General features: G+C 48.3%; 9 protein-coding genes across 9 annotated transcripts; 4 read left to right on the top strand and 5 right to left on the bottom strand.

Moving 5' to 3' along the window:
* Nucleotides 1–365: 365 nt before the first annotated feature.
* BT62DRAFT_39060 (uncharacterized protein) lies at nt 366–1401 on the bottom strand. The gene is made up of 3 exons (XM_043180757.1): nt 992–1401; nt 864–927; nt 366–802 (listed from the first exon to the last, which is right to left on the bottom strand). Exons 1-3 carry the CDS (start codon nt 1259–1261, stop codon nt 567–569), a joined length of 570 nt encoding a protein of 189 aa, XP_043046469.1. The 5' UTR covers nt 1262–1401; the 3' UTR covers nt 366–566.
* Nucleotides 1402–2069: 668 nt separating this feature from the next.
* On the top strand, nt 2070–3754 carry BT62DRAFT_1070667 (uncharacterized protein; the record flags this gene model as incomplete). Its single annotated transcript, XM_043178685.1, has 7 exons — nt 2070–2311; nt 2375–2579; nt 2636–2838; nt 2894–2995; nt 3079–3162; nt 3217–3241; nt 3323–3754. The coding sequence occupies 7 exons, from the start codon at nt 2070–2072 to the stop codon at nt 3752–3754; spliced, it is 1293 nt and encodes a 430-aa protein (XP_043046468.1).
* A 325-nt stretch (nt 3755–4079) lies between these two features.
* BT62DRAFT_880020 (uncharacterized protein) lies at nt 4080–5349 on the bottom strand (the record flags this gene model as incomplete). The annotated part of the gene is made up of 5 exons (XM_043182609.1): nt 4080–4231; nt 4283–4519; nt 4570–5002; nt 5049–5156; nt 5215–5349. 5 exons carry the CDS (start codon nt 5347–5349, stop codon nt 4080–4082), a joined length of 1065 nt encoding a protein of 354 aa, XP_043046467.1.
* An 84-nt stretch (nt 5350–5433) lies between these two features.
* BT62DRAFT_879815 (oligomeric complex COG6) lies at nt 5434–8097 on the top strand (the record flags this gene model as incomplete). Its single annotated transcript, XM_043182603.1, has 11 exons — nt 5434–5817; nt 5866–5996; nt 6047–6244; nt 6293–6464; nt 6522–6842; nt 6925–7031; nt 7080–7155; nt 7205–7465; nt 7517–7609; nt 7666–7734; nt 7786–8097. 11 exons carry the CDS (start codon nt 5434–5436, stop codon nt 8095–8097), a joined length of 2124 nt encoding a protein of 707 aa, XP_043046466.1.
* Nucleotides 8098–9080: 983 nt separating this feature from the next.
* Nucleotides 9081–10238, top strand: BT62DRAFT_925504 (Snf7-domain-containing protein). The gene is made up of 5 exons (XM_043184827.1): nt 9081–9125; nt 9181–9345; nt 9395–9550; nt 9605–9820; nt 9869–10238. The coding sequence occupies exons 1-5, from the start codon at nt 9114–9116 to the stop codon at nt 10058–10060; spliced, it is 741 nt and encodes a 246-aa protein (XP_043046465.1). The 5' UTR covers nt 9081–9113; the 3' UTR covers nt 10061–10238.
* On the bottom strand, nt 10147–12910 carry BT62DRAFT_977465 (COG4-domain-containing protein; the record flags this gene model as incomplete). Its single annotated transcript, XM_043189277.1, has 12 exons — nt 10147–10239; nt 10289–10420; nt 10469–10570; nt 10624–10803; nt 10855–11025; nt 11074–11349; nt 11401–11550; nt 11600–11785; nt 11833–12038; nt 12088–12319; nt 12373–12498; nt 12545–12910. The coding sequence occupies 12 exons, from the start codon at nt 12908–12910 to the stop codon at nt 10147–10149; spliced, it is 2220 nt and encodes a 739-aa protein (XP_043046464.1).
* Nucleotides 12911–12915: 5 nt separating this feature from the next.
* On the bottom strand, nt 12916–16169 carry BT62DRAFT_1016808 (glycoside hydrolase family 3 protein; the record flags this gene model as incomplete). Its single annotated transcript, XM_043178236.1, has 14 exons — nt 12916–13348; nt 13398–13672; nt 13723–13941; nt 13993–14143; nt 14201–14279; nt 14331–14585; nt 14643–15127; nt 15174–15275; nt 15328–15375; nt 15434–15530; nt 15579–15632; nt 15682–15862; nt 15914–15964; nt 16014–16169. The coding sequence occupies 14 exons, from the start codon at nt 16167–16169 to the stop codon at nt 12955–12957; spliced, it is 2547 nt and encodes an 848-aa protein (XP_043046463.1). The 3' UTR covers nt 12916–12954.
* A 166-nt stretch (nt 16170–16335) lies between these two features.
* Nucleotides 16336–16963, top strand: BT62DRAFT_983831 (cytoplasmic protein; the record flags this gene model as incomplete). Its single annotated transcript, XM_043189815.1, has 5 exons — nt 16336–16510; nt 16567–16652; nt 16700–16781; nt 16832–16896; nt 16946–16963. 5 exons carry the CDS (start codon nt 16336–16338, stop codon nt 16961–16963), a joined length of 426 nt encoding a protein of 141 aa, XP_043046462.1.
* A 116-nt stretch (nt 16964–17079) lies between these two features.
* On the bottom strand, nt 17080–18552 carry BT62DRAFT_977462 (uncharacterized protein; the record flags this gene model as incomplete). The annotated part of the gene is made up of 6 exons (XM_043189276.1): nt 17080–17363; nt 17416–18091; nt 18143–18236; nt 18291–18353; nt 18408–18479; nt 18539–18552. 6 exons carry the CDS (start codon nt 18550–18552, stop codon nt 17080–17082), a joined length of 1203 nt encoding a protein of 400 aa, XP_043046461.1.
* Between the last annotated feature and the right edge of the window lie 169 nt (nt 18553–18721).

Below are 18721 nucleotides of genomic sequence, written 5' to 3'. Positions count from 1 at the left end.
TTATCCCCGGATCCAGGCCGCTTGTATTCTGAAGATAGGCTGCGGAAATGCACTGTATCCATGTGCATCAAGCAACCGATGTAGAATCGAATCCATGCTATTAGGCCAGTCAAAGGACGGACAATTGACGCTCCGCATTGACCTAGTTCGAGATATCCCAGCATCGGCGCAGAATATCTAATGATTGGAGGAGATAAGTGACAGACGGAAGAATTATGATTACGAGGTCAAAGACGGCCCGGGGAATATAGTCGATCCACCGTGAACAAGTCACCGAGTTTCTTCCAACGATGGCGGGTAAGCGTACATATGCAAAGGAAACGTAATTTTGCACGCTGGGAACCCGGCACCATTTCTGGAATCCTTGAGATTGACCGCCCTATCCAGAGGTTGGGCCAGCCTTGCTTTCTTCGAGCAACAGAAAAGATTGATTGACCTTCCAAACGATAAGTAGCGGAGGGAAACCCTATGTACGTCACGAGAAGCCGCTGTCGTGGCGAACCTTCGACGACAATGTCAACGACTCGAGGCTGTGTGGCTCGCCCGGATCTCGCATGATTTTGAGGTCAGGAAGATTGATTTCGACCGATGAAAGCTACACCTTTGGATCGTTTTGAGATATGTGGGGGCTGGTGTTGGCGTTCAAAACATGATTCGTCTCCAGAAGGGACTCCCACATCAAATTCGAGGCGAGAAGTAGTCCCGTCATAAAGTGCACCCTGCGTGGGACGAGTTCCCAGACAATCACGAATAGGTCGACGGAAAGAACATAGATGGGGGCGTAATGATGCTCTCAATAAATCTGGCGCATAATTCAGTTTAACTTGAAAGAATTCGGGAAGAAACGGTTTTAAAACACACACTACTCAGGCTTCTCGGCGATAAATGTCCGTCGTTCGCTCGCAATAATTCTTCTCGATTGTGGGTCTATCGTAGAAACACAACCCTTTCAGCTTTACGTGAAAGCAAGAGAAGTACCAGTGCAGCTCACCAGTGTAGAGTGTAAATGTCCACTTGTACGTGGCTGAAGACGGGAAGGGAGAGGCACTCTTTTGTATCTCGGAAAGGGAGATAAGAAGGACGACGAGCAGGCTAGACATGGCCCGTCGACGTTCTGAGTGAGCTGGACCGCCAGATTGTATGTATTTCGGCAGCAGCTATCATGGACTACAGACGAATAAGAACAATCTATCAGCAACGTATTTCCAATGAATGTGGGCTCAAGCAAGAAGGAAGGTGACGGCTGATGCAAGATATGCATTGATAGAACTGGAGAATGACGGATCAATCATGCTGACTAGTCCAGGTCAGAGTATAGCGGTCGCTTCCTTCCTCCTCCTCAGGAAAAAACGTGGAAATAAGTGCGGATATTTGTGTAGGGTTGACGGAGACCTTAAACTGCACGGCAGGGTTAGAATGGCAAAACAATAGAGTTTTTCACCAGAATTTCTAGCGAGCACAGCATCAAGTCCAGAGACCGGGCAGCGCCTATAGCTGAGGGTTGAAAAGCAGAATTGGCGGGTCCCCTTGGCAGCCAAGTATTAGAGCGTGGCATCAGATTTAGAATATACAATATCAGCAAAAAAAAGCCTCACTGCGCGCTTTTTCGAACGCCATACAAACCGTAGAATATTCATGCATGAGAGAAAGGAAGGAAGGAGAGTGAATCGTTCGGTGGCGGAAAGCTCCGCTGGAACGCGTCGGATGACGTACCGACCGGGTTACGCATCAATCGGCGCCATGCCTAATCAAGGCACACCCTCCGCCTAGCTGTCTGAACCACATTCAGGGTCTTTCTCTATCGAATCATGTAATATCCATTCTATACCACAAGGCAGCTTATACAACGATATGACTGTATTCTAAAAGTATCCGGAGGCTGGCTGTATCGACCTCTGAACTTACCGACATCCGCCGGGGGGGGATATATCTCCAAGCTTTACAATATTAAGGCATAACCTCTGCTAATAACGGTGCACTGGTAATTCCAGGCTCGGATTTTGCTTTATGTTTCTAGCTGTAGATGTATATAACTCCCCTTCCTGGTATCATCAGCCCTATCTGCAACAATGGTAGCGCAACTTGTTCAGTCATTTGCTGCTGGCGCTTGGGCTACAATTTTTCTCAGCATACATGTCGCCACTCAGACGAACCTTTCGATGTTCTCCGAAACGCTGCAGATGATTTCTACCAACGTCCGGCCACATATCGAGAATATTGGCCACTCCATATACGTGAATCCAGAGACAGCACTTGAAGAGTATTTTGCCACCAGTACAACCATAGGCTACTTTGATGACAATCCTTTCAAGTACCGATTCAACTGCCCATTTGACGATTCACTGACATCTTAAATCCTTTTAGCACTCTTTAGTGTCACTAAGCAAGCATATGGCTTCGAAACGTTTCTGAAGCTCACATTTGAAAATCTTCCAGCTGGATACGGAGGAAACGTCCCGACTCTCGCGTTTCTGCTGGAGTACGATGCCCTTCCAGAGGTGAAGCACGCATGCGGGCATAATCTCATTGCTACTGTCGGGCTTACCGCAGCTACCATGACCCGCGAGGCTTTGCTATACGTACGTTTTCATTCCACTACAAGTATTAGTGTCGTTGAATCAATCCAACGGAGCAGTATAATATCCCTGCACGAGTCGTCGTTCACGGCTGCTTCGATGAGGAAGACACGGACGGCAAGCGCCTTCTGCTCAACGCCGGGGCATTCGATGACGAATATGCCATCTTTATGATGGCCAACCCGACGGCTACCAGCGCCGTCCAACCTATGCAAGCTCGGATAGATGTCAAGGTCGAACTCAGCGGCAGTACCCACTTTGAGTATTCTCCAGTCCCTGCTTTATGATATATGCTAAGAACCACATTTTGCCGACAGAGTAGTGGGAAAAACTTACCAGGTGCTAGCTACCATTCAAGATTTGGCAGATAGCCCTCCTGGCCATTCTTCGACGGCCTCTAGCATCGAACAAATCGGCATGTATGGCATAAATGTCATCCAGACAAAGGTCGAACTTGGGGTCACCAACACTACTTTGGAGGAAGTTGACTGATGTCTGTTAGGGGCCGCGATGTCGCATTTGCCACCCAGGCGTATACCCTCAGTGAGAATGAGAGCGGCGTAGTGATCATGTTCACAGGCCCTGGGTATGTGCCCTCACTTGTTCTCGCTAGTATCAATCGTGCTGTTTGTTTCTCTAGACGACACGCTTCGGAAGGAAACAAAGTATTCTGACGTTGTCTGTTCCAACATACCATCGAACCCAACTCACCCATACTACCTCCCCTCAACACTTCTCATACCCAGCTCGGAATAACGGTCTCCGTCCGTCCTCGATATACTGTCGAGCTCGAGGAAGTCAGATCTTATATCGACAACGCCATATGGGAGCTGTCCGACTCAGTTACATATGACATCCCATATCCAGCGCTGGAAGTCCACGAAGAACTGGGGCAATACTTCATAGACCTGATGGCAACGCCAGAATTTAGCGATAACTCTTGGGCGTTCTCCAGCATCGCGCCAGCTGCAACTGACGCTTCACTCGTTCAAAACCCCACAATCAATGAGACTTCGTATGAATTGCTCAGCACCAGCCGTGTTATCTTTCATCCCAATTACGGGATTTGTGATACGTCGACTGTTGCAAGCTGTCCCTTTAACCACGAACCCGAGTTCGATGATATTGCCGACTTAGATTATGCGTATATGCAAGCTGAAAGGTGGCGAGGGCGTTAGCCCATACTGCTGTAGAGCTCGCCAACGACCAGAATTTTTTTAATTCAGCGAGATCGATCATCGACTCATAAGTAGGACTGACCTTTCCCTTGGCGTATTCATTGTCCTATGACCGGTTGGTGTACTTAGAATTGGGCAAATTTCAATGTTCGGATGCCTTCCTTCTCCGTGTGCGACGTTCAAAGAACATAATCCGCCTGCAACCAGCCGACTGAATAGTTTCTTCGGCACCTGATGAAACATCGGCGAGTCGACGGCGACATTGGGTGACAAAAATATGCTCCAAGTTTCTAAGCGACTTAAACAGTAATACACGGACCGAGCACTAGATATTTTTCATCACCACATCACCATCGCCAGGTCCAGATATTAGCGCCTCCACTCCCGCTCGGATCTGAGCAATCTTGCTCTTCATCACCATTATAGCCTCAGGTAGAATTCTTTCAGGAACGTAGGGTCCTTCTGATTCGACATTGACTACTGCCACTGTAAGCAAACGCTAGCATAGACGGCAGGACGGAGACGCACATAAGAACCAATTTCGTACTCGGCTCAATTCTACATAACCCTCGAATTCAGGATGCCGAAGGACCTCCCTGCTGACTGTGTCATTCCGTACGCCGACGGGATCAACGGAGACTTCTTTTGAAACAGGGTTGACGCGAATTACGCCCGGCGCGAAACACCGTTGGAATTTTTCAGCCAGTTGTGGCGGTATGGATTTCAGAATTTTGATATGGGGTAATATCCGGTATGAGGCGGTCGCTAAATCGAAGATCAGTACAAGATAAATGAGAAGCGCATATGACACTAACCGACGGGGCTGAATTTTGCGTGGTCTTTACCGACACCTTTGACAGCGTGTAAATCCATCTCGATTTCCTGTCCTGGCCGTAGCTTCGCCAGGACGATGTTAAGATTCGTGGGTGCAGGTGGATTGTCAGCAAACATCAGACCTTGCTCCCCTGCAGGCTCCCATATTAGATGCCGCGAAAGAAATTCGTGATTGATATATAGATCCTCAGGTTCTGTAGCATCTTTGGGAGCATCAGCTTTTCGCTCGCATTTTATGTTTACTTTGAAAACGATGGTATTGCGGTCGGTAGCATCACCTGCAGAGAGGCGAGGTTCTATGGGAGCCGGATCGACATTGAGTGGAACGAGACCAAGACGATGGGCGAGAACTTCGTCCTGTATGATGGAGGTGTTGTTGAAGATGTATACGTGCTCAATGGCCACCGTTGGAACCTGTGAAGTTCAGCATTGAGTGTACGACGAGAAAACCAGGATGCACCTCTGCAATCATTATCCTTCGAAATGCATTCGCAATGGAGGCATCAACGCCGACGATGTCAAAGTCGATCGAGCGATTGGAAAGCCGTTTGACTTGCACTTTTAGATTCTGTCCTTCGTGGCTCTCTCACTATCCTCCCTGGAATACGGGCGAGTAGAGGACGTACTGTTGTGAATTTGCTGAGACTCCAGGCATGGTCCTCATTGGGATAATGACCAGGGTAGTCGGTACTAGAAATGTTGGTGACACGCTCTGCCTTGACCCCAACGAGCTGGCGTGCGTCAAATTCGGGCTGGCTCATGGTGAGGGTTGAGTAGAAAGAAAAAATTGAAGCTCATTTTCCCACGCTGGTGTCGATGAACCGGCTATCCGGTCCGTATTCCGTATGCCTTCGCTCACCCCACCTACGTCCTCGACACCGTCTGTGGCACTGCGCAAGACGTCTACTTCCGCTCAGTCGCGCAACCCGGTGTCCTTGCGTTTATACAAGGTCCTTGGCACCAACTTTGATGATGAAGCTACTAAGGAGGCGCTGTGCACGCTCTCTGACTTGTACGCAACTCCATCCAGTAGAAAGGGAAAGGTAGTCCAGAGAGGCAACGATGACGATGACGATGACGATGATACGCGAGTACGCTCCAAAGATGCGGCAGAGATGCTCCCAGGCGAGATGGCTGCTCGTGCGCGACGGAACCTCAGGAAGGACATGGAGCAGAAGCTGGCTGAAGGGAGTCGCCGCTTTCTAGCTGCCTTCAGGGAGGTTGACCAGGTCAAACCATCTTTTCAGCAACTAATGCTTACTCATTATGTACCACAGAAACTCGGTGAACTTCAAAAACACGTCGACACCATGCATGCCAGCCTTGACGATGCTGAAATACAGTTGCAGCTGACAAACGAGGCTAGTTCGTCCCTGCTTGAAAAAGCTGGAAATCTCCGGCAAGAGAGGTAAATTTGACATTCAAGTTGCAGATGAACACATAACATATCTACGACAGGCAGGAAGTAGACGTCAAGAAGTCTGTCGTCGAGTTGTTCCTCGGCCGTTTTGCTCTTAGCGAGGAGGAAATTGAGTCAATGACTTCGCGAGATGTTCCGCTAGGCCAGCGATTCTTTGATGCCATGGACAGAACAGAGAGAATCCGAGATGACTGTCGGGTGCTCATGGCAGGCGAAGAAGGCCCTACGAAAGCTGGGTAAAGTCGCTATCTTGAAGTCCGTGTTTCTTCTGACTCGTCAAATAGCCTGGAAATAATGTCTTCCACTTTATCTTACCTGGAACAAGGTTATGAAAAGATAGTTCGTTGGTGTTCATACGAGTTCCGACAAATAGGCCGCGACGCACATTTAGAAGTGACACCAGCTATGCGAGAAGCTGTACGACGATTACGCCAAAGACAAGAACTGCTCACGTACGTTTCTCATCTGCACTAATTTTTGCATCCTCGTGTATTGACGGCCGAGCTCAGTGAGGCTCTTGCTGAACTATCGCAGACACGACAAGCTTCGCTCCTTTCTTCGTTTTTAATGGCTCTAACAAGAGGCGGACCATCAGGTCTTCCTCGCCCCATTGAACTACACGCGCACGATCCCATGCGCTACATTGGTGACATGCTTGCTTGGGTGCATCAAGCCATAGCGGCCGAGAGGGAGTTCTTTGAAAGTCTCTTTGGATTAAAAGCTGATGGTCGGATGGTCGGTAGCGTGCGGTTGTTTGACGATAAAAGTGAAGAGGAAGATTGGATACGCGAGCTCATGGATCTAGCCGTCGGGAAGCTTTGCGTGCCTTTGAAGGTATTTCTCGTGTGTTTTTCCTTCAGCCTTACTTGATGTTTCCTCTTTTAAGGTTCGCGTGCAACAGACGGTTAGATCCCAGGAAAGCAGCATAGTGTCCTACAAGATTGCGAACCTGCTGCAATTTTACTTGGTCACGATGCGTCGCACAATTGGAACGGAGGCTGTTCTGTCGAAAACACTGCAGGAGTAGGTGGCTAATTGTCTTCCATATTACTGACACCAACATCATTCCAGAATCACCGAAGTCTCGTACAAAGTGTTTTTTGATGCTGTGGAAGCGTTAGGCAGATCCCTTCTCCGAGTACCTCTCGTGAGTTGTTTATCTTCTTGGCATGACTTGATCCTGACTTTATCTTCAGGATAACAACGATCTCTCCTTAACCCCTCCAATCTCTATCATAGAGCATGCCCAAGTGCTTCGAGAACTCATGAATGTCTACCAGTCATCTCTGCTAGGAAACGAAGATGAAGAAAAACTTATCGCGGGATTTGAGCATGTATTGGATATCATGATGGATCCGGCCATTGAAATTTGCACTAACGCTGCTGAAGCTAAAGCTAGAGCAGTATCAAGATGGGACATATCCGTCTTTGTTTTGAATTGCCTAAGTTATTTATTGGTCAGTTTTTGAATTTGAACTTCTGACCTTCATACTCAAAGCTACGGACAGAGTGTTCTCGAACCGTTTGTATTCACCGTGAACAAACAGAAAGGACTTCAAGTAATAATTAACGAGCGTGTACTTCTTCTTACAGATGAGCACGTACGTTGCCGAATTCATTTGCCATTGCTATTGCCTTGGATGCTGACAAGAAACAGTATCATGATATCATGGCCAAAGCTGGACTGCACGACATAATAACTGTTTGCGATAAATGGGATCGCAGTGTACGTCCTTTTTTGCCCTTTTACGCGATATGTAACCTTGCTGTATTGCAGGAACCACTGTCATATATTCCAACTGCCCGTCCGCAAGAGTTGAAATGGGCTCTTCAAAGATTCTCCGCCTGGCTTTCGGGTCTCGAAGTCGTCCAGTCGCAACGATTATCCCACCTAACCGTGCAGCGCTTGCATACTACGATTCACCAATCAGCCCTGGAAAGAATGGCACAAGGGTACAAGGTTATTTGCGATGAAGTGAGGAGACCGGAGAATAAATACGAGGCAGCTTCGACGCTTCTGGGTAGCGAGAGGCCGTTCGGACAAGCTCACTTGTTGTGGCAGATCTTTGGTTTGGAAGAGAAGGATTAGTATAGGTTATTTATTTTCATCTTGGTCCTATAAGAATGCTACTGCCATCCTCAACCTGGGCGGCGAGAAGGTCACTATTAACAAGAATGCGGCCATTTCGAACATCCGACAATTGAAGAGGCTTCACTGTAAATTAAGTATATTGTCATTGAGGGAGAGTATTGAGAGACTGACTGAAGTAAATACTTCCATTTGAGTAGCCAGCAAATCCAGCGCTTTTCCGGTCACGATAGACTGAACAGTAGACAGGTGAATACGCCGCTATATATATATACTTGGCCCCACCTTTCGAAGCCAGAATATTTTTTCTTGGTCACTGTCATTTACTTGCAGCTTTATGTGAATGCGGTCGCCAATGGGGACGGACAACGGCTTATCCTTTGGATCCGCAGGAATAGCCCTGTGTCTCATTTTCATAAGTTCTACTTTCTGATACTGGGCAAGCTTGACGGGGTCAGCGGGAATTTTGGGAGTGCCAGTGCGACGCGAGCTTGACGAAGTCTTTGACGTCGAAGAAAAATGCTTGATTATCAGAGCCTCAGCTACAGCATTGTGGGAAATAGACTCAAAGGTGGATACAGAGGAACACGAATGGGCCTCGGGATACCGGTGGCTGAGGAGACATTCAGCACACAGACAAAGAGGCGGAGACCCAGACTTTACTCAGCACAGAACGACTGACTGCACCGAGCACACGCAGCAGATCCTTTGGCTTTCTGCGTAGAAAAGGCATCGAGACTGGGCTTGGAGCATTTAGGCGCTGCGCATCGCTGGAATTTGGGCAGAGTGCTGTCACTGACGACGGGCGTGATAGAGGCCCGACGACAGCCGTGAGCATCAGGGATAATGTGCTCCTTGCAGAAAAGAAGGTCACAACGGCATCTGATAGGAAGAAAATCGACCTGGCCGCAGGACGGCAACGAGCATTGCCTGCCAATGTCGAGGAGGTCGTCGTTGTTCATGGTCAGGAGCCGCGGTCCGCACGGCAACATTCGTCTTCTACCTTCACCGCCACCATGAACATCATCGCATGTCATCCTTTCTTCCTTTGTCGTCGTTCTGGCTGATGATAGAGACGTATAGGAGACGCTCTTTGGTCGTACTGTCACACCTGCTGAACGACTGCGCCAGCATCAGCGCGCTCTCGCCAAAGCACAGCGCGAGCTCGACCGAGAGCGCACCAAGCTGGAGCAAAGCGAGAAGAAACTGATTATGGATATCAAGAAGAGCGCAAAGGCGGGGCAAATGGTAGAATTCACGCCATCTTATCCTGCCAGGCAATAATGCTACCCTGCAGAATGCTTGCAAAGTGATGGCCAAGGACCTCGTTAGGACCCGTCGGTATACTCACAAATTCTACCAAATGCGCACTCAGCTCCAGGCCGTCAGCCTCCGAATACAGACGCTGCGAAGCAATGAACAGATGGCAAGCGCGATGAGGGGTGCCACTCGCGTATGCACGTATTCGTTGCCTTGCCTGAACTACCCATTCATGCTCCACTGTTAGGCAATGGCTTCCATGAATCGTGGCCTTAATCTACCAGCTATCCAGCGAATCATGAATGAGTTCGAGAAGGAGAGTTCAATGATGGACATGAAGGAGGAGATGATGTCCGATGCGGTCGACGACGTGATGGATGACGAGGCCGAAGATGAAGAAGAGGAGGGCGACAAGATCCTGAAAGAAGTATTGGACGAGATCGGTGTCAATCTGTCGCAGCAGGTCTGTTGCCTGTATTTCTCTCCTTCACCTCACTCATGTTATGCCAAGCTCACTGACGCTCCCACCGGTATCGCTGTATCAACTCCCATTGCGAATAAGCAGCCAGTGGCATTGGGAGAATCTGGCGTAGCGCCAACACGAAACAACGACAGCAGCAATACCGGTGGTGATGTCTCTGGCGGTGGAGTGTCTGATGAGGATGCCCTACAAGCACGCCTAGATGCTTTGCGACGAGGCTAGGTACCAGACGTAAACTATTGATCCCATTCTGTATATTATTGGCCTGCCCATATGGGTGTATACTGTAGTAGTAGTAGTACGAAATCCTATACCTTCAGAGAAACAATGGCACGAGCTTCTTGCGCAGTTAGTTTCCAAGATATACCAGACCCATTGTAGAATTCGTCCACATCTTCTTCCTGTAGCATTCTTTAGAAAACCAGCCTCATATAAACTTAGAACACATACACCATCCAGGTTCAGCAAAGTAGACATTTGCTGTAAGCGAACAAGTTTCTCTCTGGCGTCGCCAAACGCGGTCTGCGATGTCAAATACGTAGTGATAGACCGTAGGTCCCTGTCAAAGCGTATCGCACCCAACTGTAGCCATTCAGTCACAAAACGCTTGTCACTACAAGAAAGTCTAACCTCAGTAAACTTGAAACCCATCATGAATTTCTCCCATGGCCTCAACAGGACGTCGAGAGCCAGGCCAAAGAACATACGGTAATTACGATCAGTAAATGCACCCTGTCCAACAGGTCATCCAGGGCAAGCTCAAAATACGAAAAACCAGAATTTACCTTGTATCCATCCATAAATGTTTCCCATGTCTTGATGAACCGCTTCCGAACCACATTTTGATACTCTGCAGCGGCATAGGTATCATCATCTAGGACATAGGAGATATCCTTGTAGACCTCTGGTACAAGATTGCGCAGCTTTGGTCTTAAAAGCTGATTGAAGACTTGCTCTAATCCTACCTAGATTTAGAGTGTAAAGGGCAGTCCGACACACAAAGACACTGTACTAACTCTCAGAGTTGCCCCAAGCTTAGCAGACGAGGTAGAGAATGACGTGATCTGATCCTTCACCGACGGTTGTTGTTGTTCGCTAAAATGTTGACCAATCGTCGGGCCCCTCACTAAATCCCGCGTAAGGCGTTCAAGGTGCGAGACAGATACATCCAAGTCGTTCAAGAGTGTCTAAAAATCATTGAGGATTGCATCTTCGAAGCCGAGAAAAAAACATACAATAAATGCTAAACGGTTCTCCTTCTCCACCTTCTCGCCTCTACTTTGACCAGAGGTCCCAGCAGCATGATAGACATCGTCAAGCTTTTTCTTGATTACTCCCGAGTAATCTCGCTCCATGACTTCGCGCAGCTGCTGCAGTGTCCGTTCAACAGTCGTATACGAGCCCGTAGAAATCAGACGCAGTAACACGATTTTGAGAATGTAGAAAACGTCATCTGGCGTAGTTGTCACTACTGGTGACTGAGTAAGATCTGGGCTGGATAGCCTATGAGCCTACGCTATGAGTTCATCATAAGAAGTGTGTACAACAAGACCAATCCTTACTTTGTCCATGATGGTACGTGTATACCACATTTCCATTGGGATATAATACGTCGTCAATAGGTCCTCAAATAGATGATGTGATTTCGTGGAATCCAACGAAAGCTTCTGTGTCTCCACTGGCACCTCTGTAGATTCGAAGCTAGAGTCTTCCTTGGAACCGCATGAAGGGGGGTGCAAACAGAATAATCCCATAACGTACAGTCATGCTTTCAGAAAGGAATTTTCGGAACAGGTTCCATCGGCCTGCCATACTTGCTGCTTCCACCAACACTTTGTCAATTTCTCGCGGATCGATCCTCTCCTCATCGGGGGACATTACAGAAGGTTGACGACGTATCGTGGTGTTGAACATGGGTATTGGGGGGTTATTGGAAGTATCCGACAACTACAAACATTTTAGCTGCAAGGCGAGGAGGGGCTTGAAAGACTTGCCTTGCGCTTCATAGACCTTTCATCTTCCCATCCTGCAACTAACCCCTTAACAACCCGATCGCACTCTTCTAACAGCCGCTCCACGACGCTGATCATTTTACCCGCACCATAATATTTCTCCACGACGGGCTGATGCTGGTCAACGATCATTGCAATGCTCTCAAAGAGCGCAGTCAAAGCGGTTGTATAGTACAGGGGCGAAGATGCTGCCAAGATATGAATACCCACGAATGGTTGAGACTGAATTCAACTTACTTTTCGCAGATGCAGGTGCGCGGACTCGTACGAGGTCGACAATAAACGATGCATATGCCTGCAGACCCTCCGTCTCCCATCCTATAGCAGGGAAGAGTTTGAAGAAGCGACTTGTTGCAGCCGAATCCCTTGAGCTTGAAGCCCGTTCAAAGTTTTCCTGAAAGACCAACAGAAGACGCTCGCGGGCGGCCTGGAGCGTCTGGACAGGCGGTAGATGGTTATCCGACGTAGGCTGTTCCTATTATCTCAGTTGTCTGTACTCTTACTAGCAAACATACAACGAACCACTACATGTTCCGAGAAAGGCCCCGATATTACATCCAGAGGCAGCGTCATTACTCGAGCACAGTGTCTCGACGCCGACTCCCAATCATGGCTCTCAATCGACGCTTGCAACTCTACCAGAGATGACTGTGACATATTTAGCGAAAATCGCAATAAAAGAGAAAGGGTGTACCTTGAGTTCGATAACCTGACCAACACGGTCTCCAGCTTCACGAATCCTGCGCATTTCTTCGTCAAGTGACTGGACACGTCCCCCAACGCGTTCCGCTGTTTGTGCCGTTGTCACGACCTTTTCCGACAGAAGCAATGCATCTTCGTTGAGGTTATTGAGCTGAGGCACTACGGAACGCAAGCGCGACAGCGAGGATAGAATGGGTGCACGGTCGGATAGCAGGTCAGTCAGCGAATTAGAGAGCTCTGCCTCCTCTGACTGTATTGAAGAAAGGGCAGAGAGAATGTCAGGAAGATTCGTGAGGAGACGAGGGTCGGGACGGGCATCGACGGTAGCATCGTGGTGGGAGTTGGTATCCAAGGACATAATTACTGAATTTCCTTTTTTGTTCAGTGTACATACTGACTGCATCACAATCCATTCCACAAAAAGCCCTTCTTCACTGTCACTATCACCTTAAAATCCAACTGTTCACTGCTGGACCCGACGTGCAAGCCGTACTTTCCAACGGAAACGCGCCAGGAATTGACAGAAGGATCCCAGAAGGAAAACGCGTACTTGTTAAGAGAAATTTGGACCGTCCTTGTTGATCCTGGTAGTATATTCCGGGCCTTCGCAAAGCCCCGTAATTGAAATGGAGGCTGCGTAATACCAATGTCTGGATACGACACATAAAGCTGTACAACTTGCGATCCCGCCTTGTTTCCTACGTTTTTCACGTCAACAGAAACCTTGACATCCACGTCGGTGGCTGCGGACAGCGACAAATTCGACATTGAAAATTCTGTGTAGGAGAGTCCAAAGCTAAGGCCAGGTAAGAGCATTACACAAACATGAAACAAACGGCACACACCCAAATGGAAACTGCGCTTGTATACCGACGGCCTGGTAGTGCTTGTATCCAACAAACAGATCCTCCCTATAATGGATCTTTCCATATTCACTGTGCCGGTTCAAGAACGATGGAACATCTTCCAGACGAACAGGTAACGTGAGGGGTAATCGGCCACTCGGATTCACTTTCCCGAAAACAATGTCGGCAATGGCATTACCTGCTTCATTGCCTGAGTACCATGACTGAAGCAATCCTCCTACCTTATCAGCCCAGGGCATAGAAACAGCAGAGCCCTGTATAGCATGAGGGAAAAGATAACTACTTTGATGTAAACAGCACATACCGCTTGAATACAGACAATGACATTGGGATTTACCTCCGCAATACGAGTGATGATTTCATCTTGTCTTCCGGGAAGCTGCAGTGTAGGTCGGTCAAAGCCTTCGCTTTCCCATTCGGGTGTTAGACCACCGAAGAAGACCACAGCATCGACCTTGGAAGCCAACGATACAGCAGAATCAATGGCCTTGTCAGGGTCAATCCTTTCACAACCGCCAAGACGCTGTATGGAGCACACTTTAGCGTCGAATTGATACTTCAATTTCGGACTCACAACACCGCGCATCAATGCTGGCTGAGAACTTCTCATATCGTCCTCTTCATCGCCATTTTTTGGCGGAGATGTATTAATATACTCCACAAGAATGTCAACGCCAACACCGGCCTCAAAATCTAACGTTGCTTTCTCTTCAATAGTCCCTTGCCTATCAACATATCCATGGGTACCAATACATATGAAACGTGTTTTTTGTATAACTTACCCGTAGAAGAAATCTCCGGGTGTCTGTTTTGTCCAGTTATCGATCGCCAACTTGCCATTCACCCAGAGCTTGGCACGCCCTACCCCAAACTTCACTGCCTTGATATAATCTATAGGATAAGGTACTTTACCTGCGACAGTCAAACCAAGGTCATAAGGACCCGTCTTGTCCATAGTCAACTTTCCGGTCAATTTGATCATCCAAGTCGACGAGAGCCCAGCAGGTAGAAAGTCGTTCAGCTTCACTCGTGTATCACGTAGGATAAAGTCTGCTATGGGCTCCGTAAGTTTTCCTTGTTCGTCGCAGCTATAAAACGTGCAAAGCCAGCCCGATTCGCTGGTCGACGTTTCCAAGTTGGCTTCCAGTGTGGGCAAGTATTTGTGAGCTGCGTGATGACTTACTTTCAGTATCCGGGAAGCATAAGCACAGAAACGAAACTGACCGTAACAACCGACTTCGTAGTCGACGACCACATCGCTGGGGGCACCCGCTGTAATGCCAGCATACGGAGTCACCACATAGGTAGCTTTCAGCTGAGCGGACCCGCCTCCTGAAATGACACTGCTTTTGGCGTTAGGGCCTATAATGGCCAGGTGCTTCACATTTTCTGCGGAGAGGGGAAGGAGATGACCCTGATTCTTGAGAAGAACGATGCCATCAGCAGCAAGCTTCCGACAGAATGTTCGTGCTTCAGGAGAGTCTCGACTCCGCTCCTTCCCATCACCATAGACAACATCTGGATTCCTACGAGCCTGGTGCTGCACAAAACGAAGAAGAGTAGTGACGCGCTCGTCTATCACGCGAGGCAGTACTTTCTGAGACGTCAAGCAGTGCGAAACCAACGGTTGAGTTCTCCAGCGAGGTGGGCCGGGCATTTCGAGATCCAGCCCAGCATTGATTGCTTCGTCGACGCCGTAAGTGCCAAACCTATTAAGTTTGTCAGTCATCGGATTTTGTGATATGAAAAATTTACCAGTCACTGATAACGATTCCATCAAAATCCCATTCATTTCGGAGAATTCCTTGCAACAGCTGTCGATTTTCAGAACAATGCAATCCTCTGACACGACCGTATCTGGAGGCTTGTCAACTAAAAGTAGCACGAAGCAGAGAACGTTATATTCAACGAAGTCATATAGGCCCATGGTTGAGCATGTTTTTGTGCCAACATGAACCTAAAACGCGGGAGTCAGTGGGAAGAAAGGGTGCTCGAAGAAATTAACTGATGCTGACGGATATAGATAGATTTCTCGCAAGGCTCTATCTGACATGACTGAGTCTGCAGCGGTTCTCTCGTGCTCCTGGTCATTAGCAACAAAATGTTTGATAGCTAATTACTGTTAGATGCATAGTCTTTGCGGTGGTTTTAAGCACGTACTTGCAGCAACTCCTTCTGATTGCAGTCCATTGACGTAGGCGGAAGCCATCATGCCTTTCAACAGCAATCAGACCATGCCGAGTCAAGATGAAACTCTGATTACCAGACAGATGGGGGTCCTCAGAAAAGGATTCGAACGCTCTCCCGCCAAGCGGTGAGCGCTGAATATTGCAGGTCGGCGCGAGTAAAATAACAGATGACTTGATTTTAGCCTCCTGTGCCAGAAAGATCCCGGCATCATATATTAGCTCAGTGTCAAAGGTGGCGGCAAGGGAAGTCGAGCACTACGCTCCGTAAGAATGCGAGCAGCACTCCTTCAAGATTTTTATACTTACCGGAAGACATTGTGCAGGTATAGCGACGAAATGAGAAGATCCTCGAACACCCTGTAGGAAACGTTCAATAAGAGTCTCACCGAGCCTTGAGATCGCCTACGTTAGGTCCGTCGCTCATGCGAACAGGGGGAATCTTCAACCGCTCAATAGCGGTGGTGTTCCACCAATTGGGAGCACCTAACAGAGAGATTTTTTCATCGATTCTGAGTTTCTGTACGAGGTCAGCGATGTCCGCGTCAAGGAAAGGGTGTGCCATGGAAAACGACGGTGAATATCGCGCAGCTTATGTAGGTAATTCCGGACTTTTCTCGGGAATAATTGATGTCATCCTGCGGTCACGGTGATCCTTGAGTATCCCTCGTCAAGCGGGCCTGTGCCCTCCCCCCGGACCGATATCCGACCTTCACTCACCTCCTACTTCCATGTATTCCGATTTTTCTAACGTCCTCACCAATATCGCCCACCCAAAGACAGCGGCCACCATTACGCTGCGAATAATAAAATCATTCAAGTATCGCACAGAAAAGAGCCTTGTCCTCCACAAAGTCAATCTCGAGACGACGACTGTAGGCCAGCTCAAGGAGTTGGCGCATGAAGGTACCTTTTCCATTCGTTCTATTTCCCAGTATTTGCTTTCGACGACGTCGGATTAGCCGTCAAGACACAACCAGGATGGAAGCCATATCGAAATGTTGTTCTTGATGTGCTCAAGCTGTATACGCAGGCTCACAGTGCAAAGGTGCGTCCTCTTCCCATGCTCGATAGCTCTAACCGATGAGCCTTTAGACAACAAATCTTATAATAAATCTCGACCACGATGAATGGCTATTTGATGATGACTCCAAGATATTAGCCGATGTCGGGTTCGGTGAGTATCTGGCTGGATTGAAAATCCCTTCTAATCCGTTGTGTAAATAGAAAATGAAACCGAAGTTAGTTTCTTTAACCGGGAGTTGTATGAGCAGTTTAAGCGGAACCCTCAGGTACCCACCAACCAGTCTCTTACTGTGATAATATGAACCTTTCTTGCAGACAAGTTGGGATTGTTGAACGCTAATGTCAATTATTATGGTAGTGTGTAGCAGTGTACGACAGACTCTCTAAAATGCTTTACATAATAACACGACGACAACAAGCCAGGAGAGCAATAAAGAAAACTGCCAGAATTACTGCTGGGCGCACTGCACGCGAGGCTCGTCTCCGTCTTCGTCCATCGGCTCATCATGCATTCCACCATGCGAGTCGGGTTCTTCTAAATGAACCTCGTCGAGTATAACGTGCTTGTCAAAGGTTTCGATAGGTTTGCGTGGTGGTAATGCTTTCTCCAACAGAGGAATAACAGCTGGATCGATAGACTCCGGGAACTTCACGTTGAGCTTGACATACAAGTCACCAGGCTCATGGTGCCGTTGTGAAGGCATGCCCTGTCCATGGATAACTCTGAGGTCGCCTGCGAGGAAAGAATGTCATTAATATCCAATATCACGAAGAATAGGACTTACCATGATTGACAACCTCACCAGGTTCTATCTTTACCACCAAAGCGCGCTCATCCAGATGCCGAATGGCAAACTGACCGCCAGCAAGAGCAGTTAAGAGGTCTACTTCGACTTCGGTAACGAGATCGTTATCCTGGCGCTTAAAGCGCTCGTGAGGCTTCTCTTCGATAACGATAACAACATCCCCAGCCTCGGCCGTAGGTGACTGATCACTCTCGCCTCTAAACTGGATCGTCTGGCCGCCCTTCATGCCTTTGTCGATGTGCACCTCGAGGAACTTTTTCTCCGGCATCACCTTCTTGCCCTTGCACTGCCCACATCGGTCTTTCGCATTGATTATCTCTCCGGTACCCGAACATTCATCACAGGGTGTCTGTATTTGCTGAATCATCGGACCCATCTGTCGCATGGTAATCTTGACACCGCGCCCACTGCACGAGTAACAACTCCTGACAGCACCATCCTTACCGCCCTTTCCTTTGCACTTTGAGCATAGAACGTTCCGTGTCAGTGCAAGTTTGGTGGTTTTGCCCTTGTAGAGGTCTTCTAGAGTGACGTGGACGCGATGGACGAGATCTTTCGTTTTGCGAGGACCGTTTCGAGATGGGCCGCCTCCACCAAAAAATCCTCCTCCACCACCGAAGCCACCTCCACCACCGAAGAGCTGGCTGAAAAGATCCTAGGCTATGGTCAGGACGTTGATGAGCAGTGCAAGAGGAACACCACTCACCTGGGGATCCATGCCTCCCCCTGCCTCCGATAATCCTGCTTCTCCTCTAGCATCATATACAGCTCGTTTTTCGGGATCAGAAAGTATTTCATAGCTGTAACAGACGCCGTTCGACAGGCTGAAGGCACAAATAAGCCATGCTACTCACGCATGCGTAACTTCCTTGAATTTATCTGGATCTCCGCCTTTGTCAGGGTGATACCGCAAGGCCCTAGAGGCAGAAAAAGGTTAGAAACTGTACTGGAAAAGAACAAAGAGCACCTGCTTTTTGCGGTACGCCTTTTTGAGATCGCCCTCTGAGGCTGTAGGAGGTACATCGAGTAGATCGTAAAATTTGCTGCAAAGAAGGAATGAGAAAACCGTTCAGATCACAGACAGACGAACAAAGATACTGACGTTTCTCTAACCATGATGGGGGTGACGAGGAAAGAAGGATAAGGGAAGAAAAAGAGTTAAGAGGAGAAGGCGGCGGACTGTACAGAGTAGGTCACGCGTTACATACGTTACATATTGGCGCTGTTTCAGTCCTTCCACAACCATCTACGCGTTTCTACAACATTACAAATCCGGAAAATCTAC

This window comes from Guyanagaster necrorhizus (assembly GCF_019112545.1).
Source record: "Guyanagaster necrorhizus MCA 3950 unplaced genomic scaffold BT62scaffold_1, whole genome shotgun sequence".
NCBI lineage: Eukaryota > Fungi > Basidiomycota > Agaricomycetes > Agaricales > Physalacriaceae > Guyanagaster > Guyanagaster necrorhizus.
The sequence above is the reverse complement of the archived record's forward strand: the minus strand, read 5'-3'. Positions and strand labels throughout refer to the sequence as shown.

Coding starts and splice junctions, on each gene's coding strand:
- BT62DRAFT_39060 (XM_043180757.1), bottom strand. CDS start 1,261: ATGCATATCTTGCATCAGCCGTCACCTTCCTTCTTGCTTGAGCCCACA. Junction 928..991: donor GACATTTACACTCTACACTG/GTGAGCTGCACT, acceptor TTTCTACGATAG/ACCCACAATCGAGAAGAATT. Junction 803..863: donor ATCGCCGAGAAGCCTGAGTA/GTGTGTGTTTTA, acceptor ATTATGCGCCAG/ATTTATTGAGAGCATCATTA.
- BT62DRAFT_925504 (XM_043184827.1), top strand. Junction 9,346..9,394: donor GCGCAAAGGCGGGGCAAATG/GTAGAATTCACG, acceptor GCTACCCTGCAG/AATGCTTGCAAAGTGATGGC. Junction 9,821..9,868: donor GTGTCAATCTGTCGCAGCAG/GTCTGTTGCCTG, acceptor TGTTATGCCAAG/CTCACTGACGCTCCCACCGG.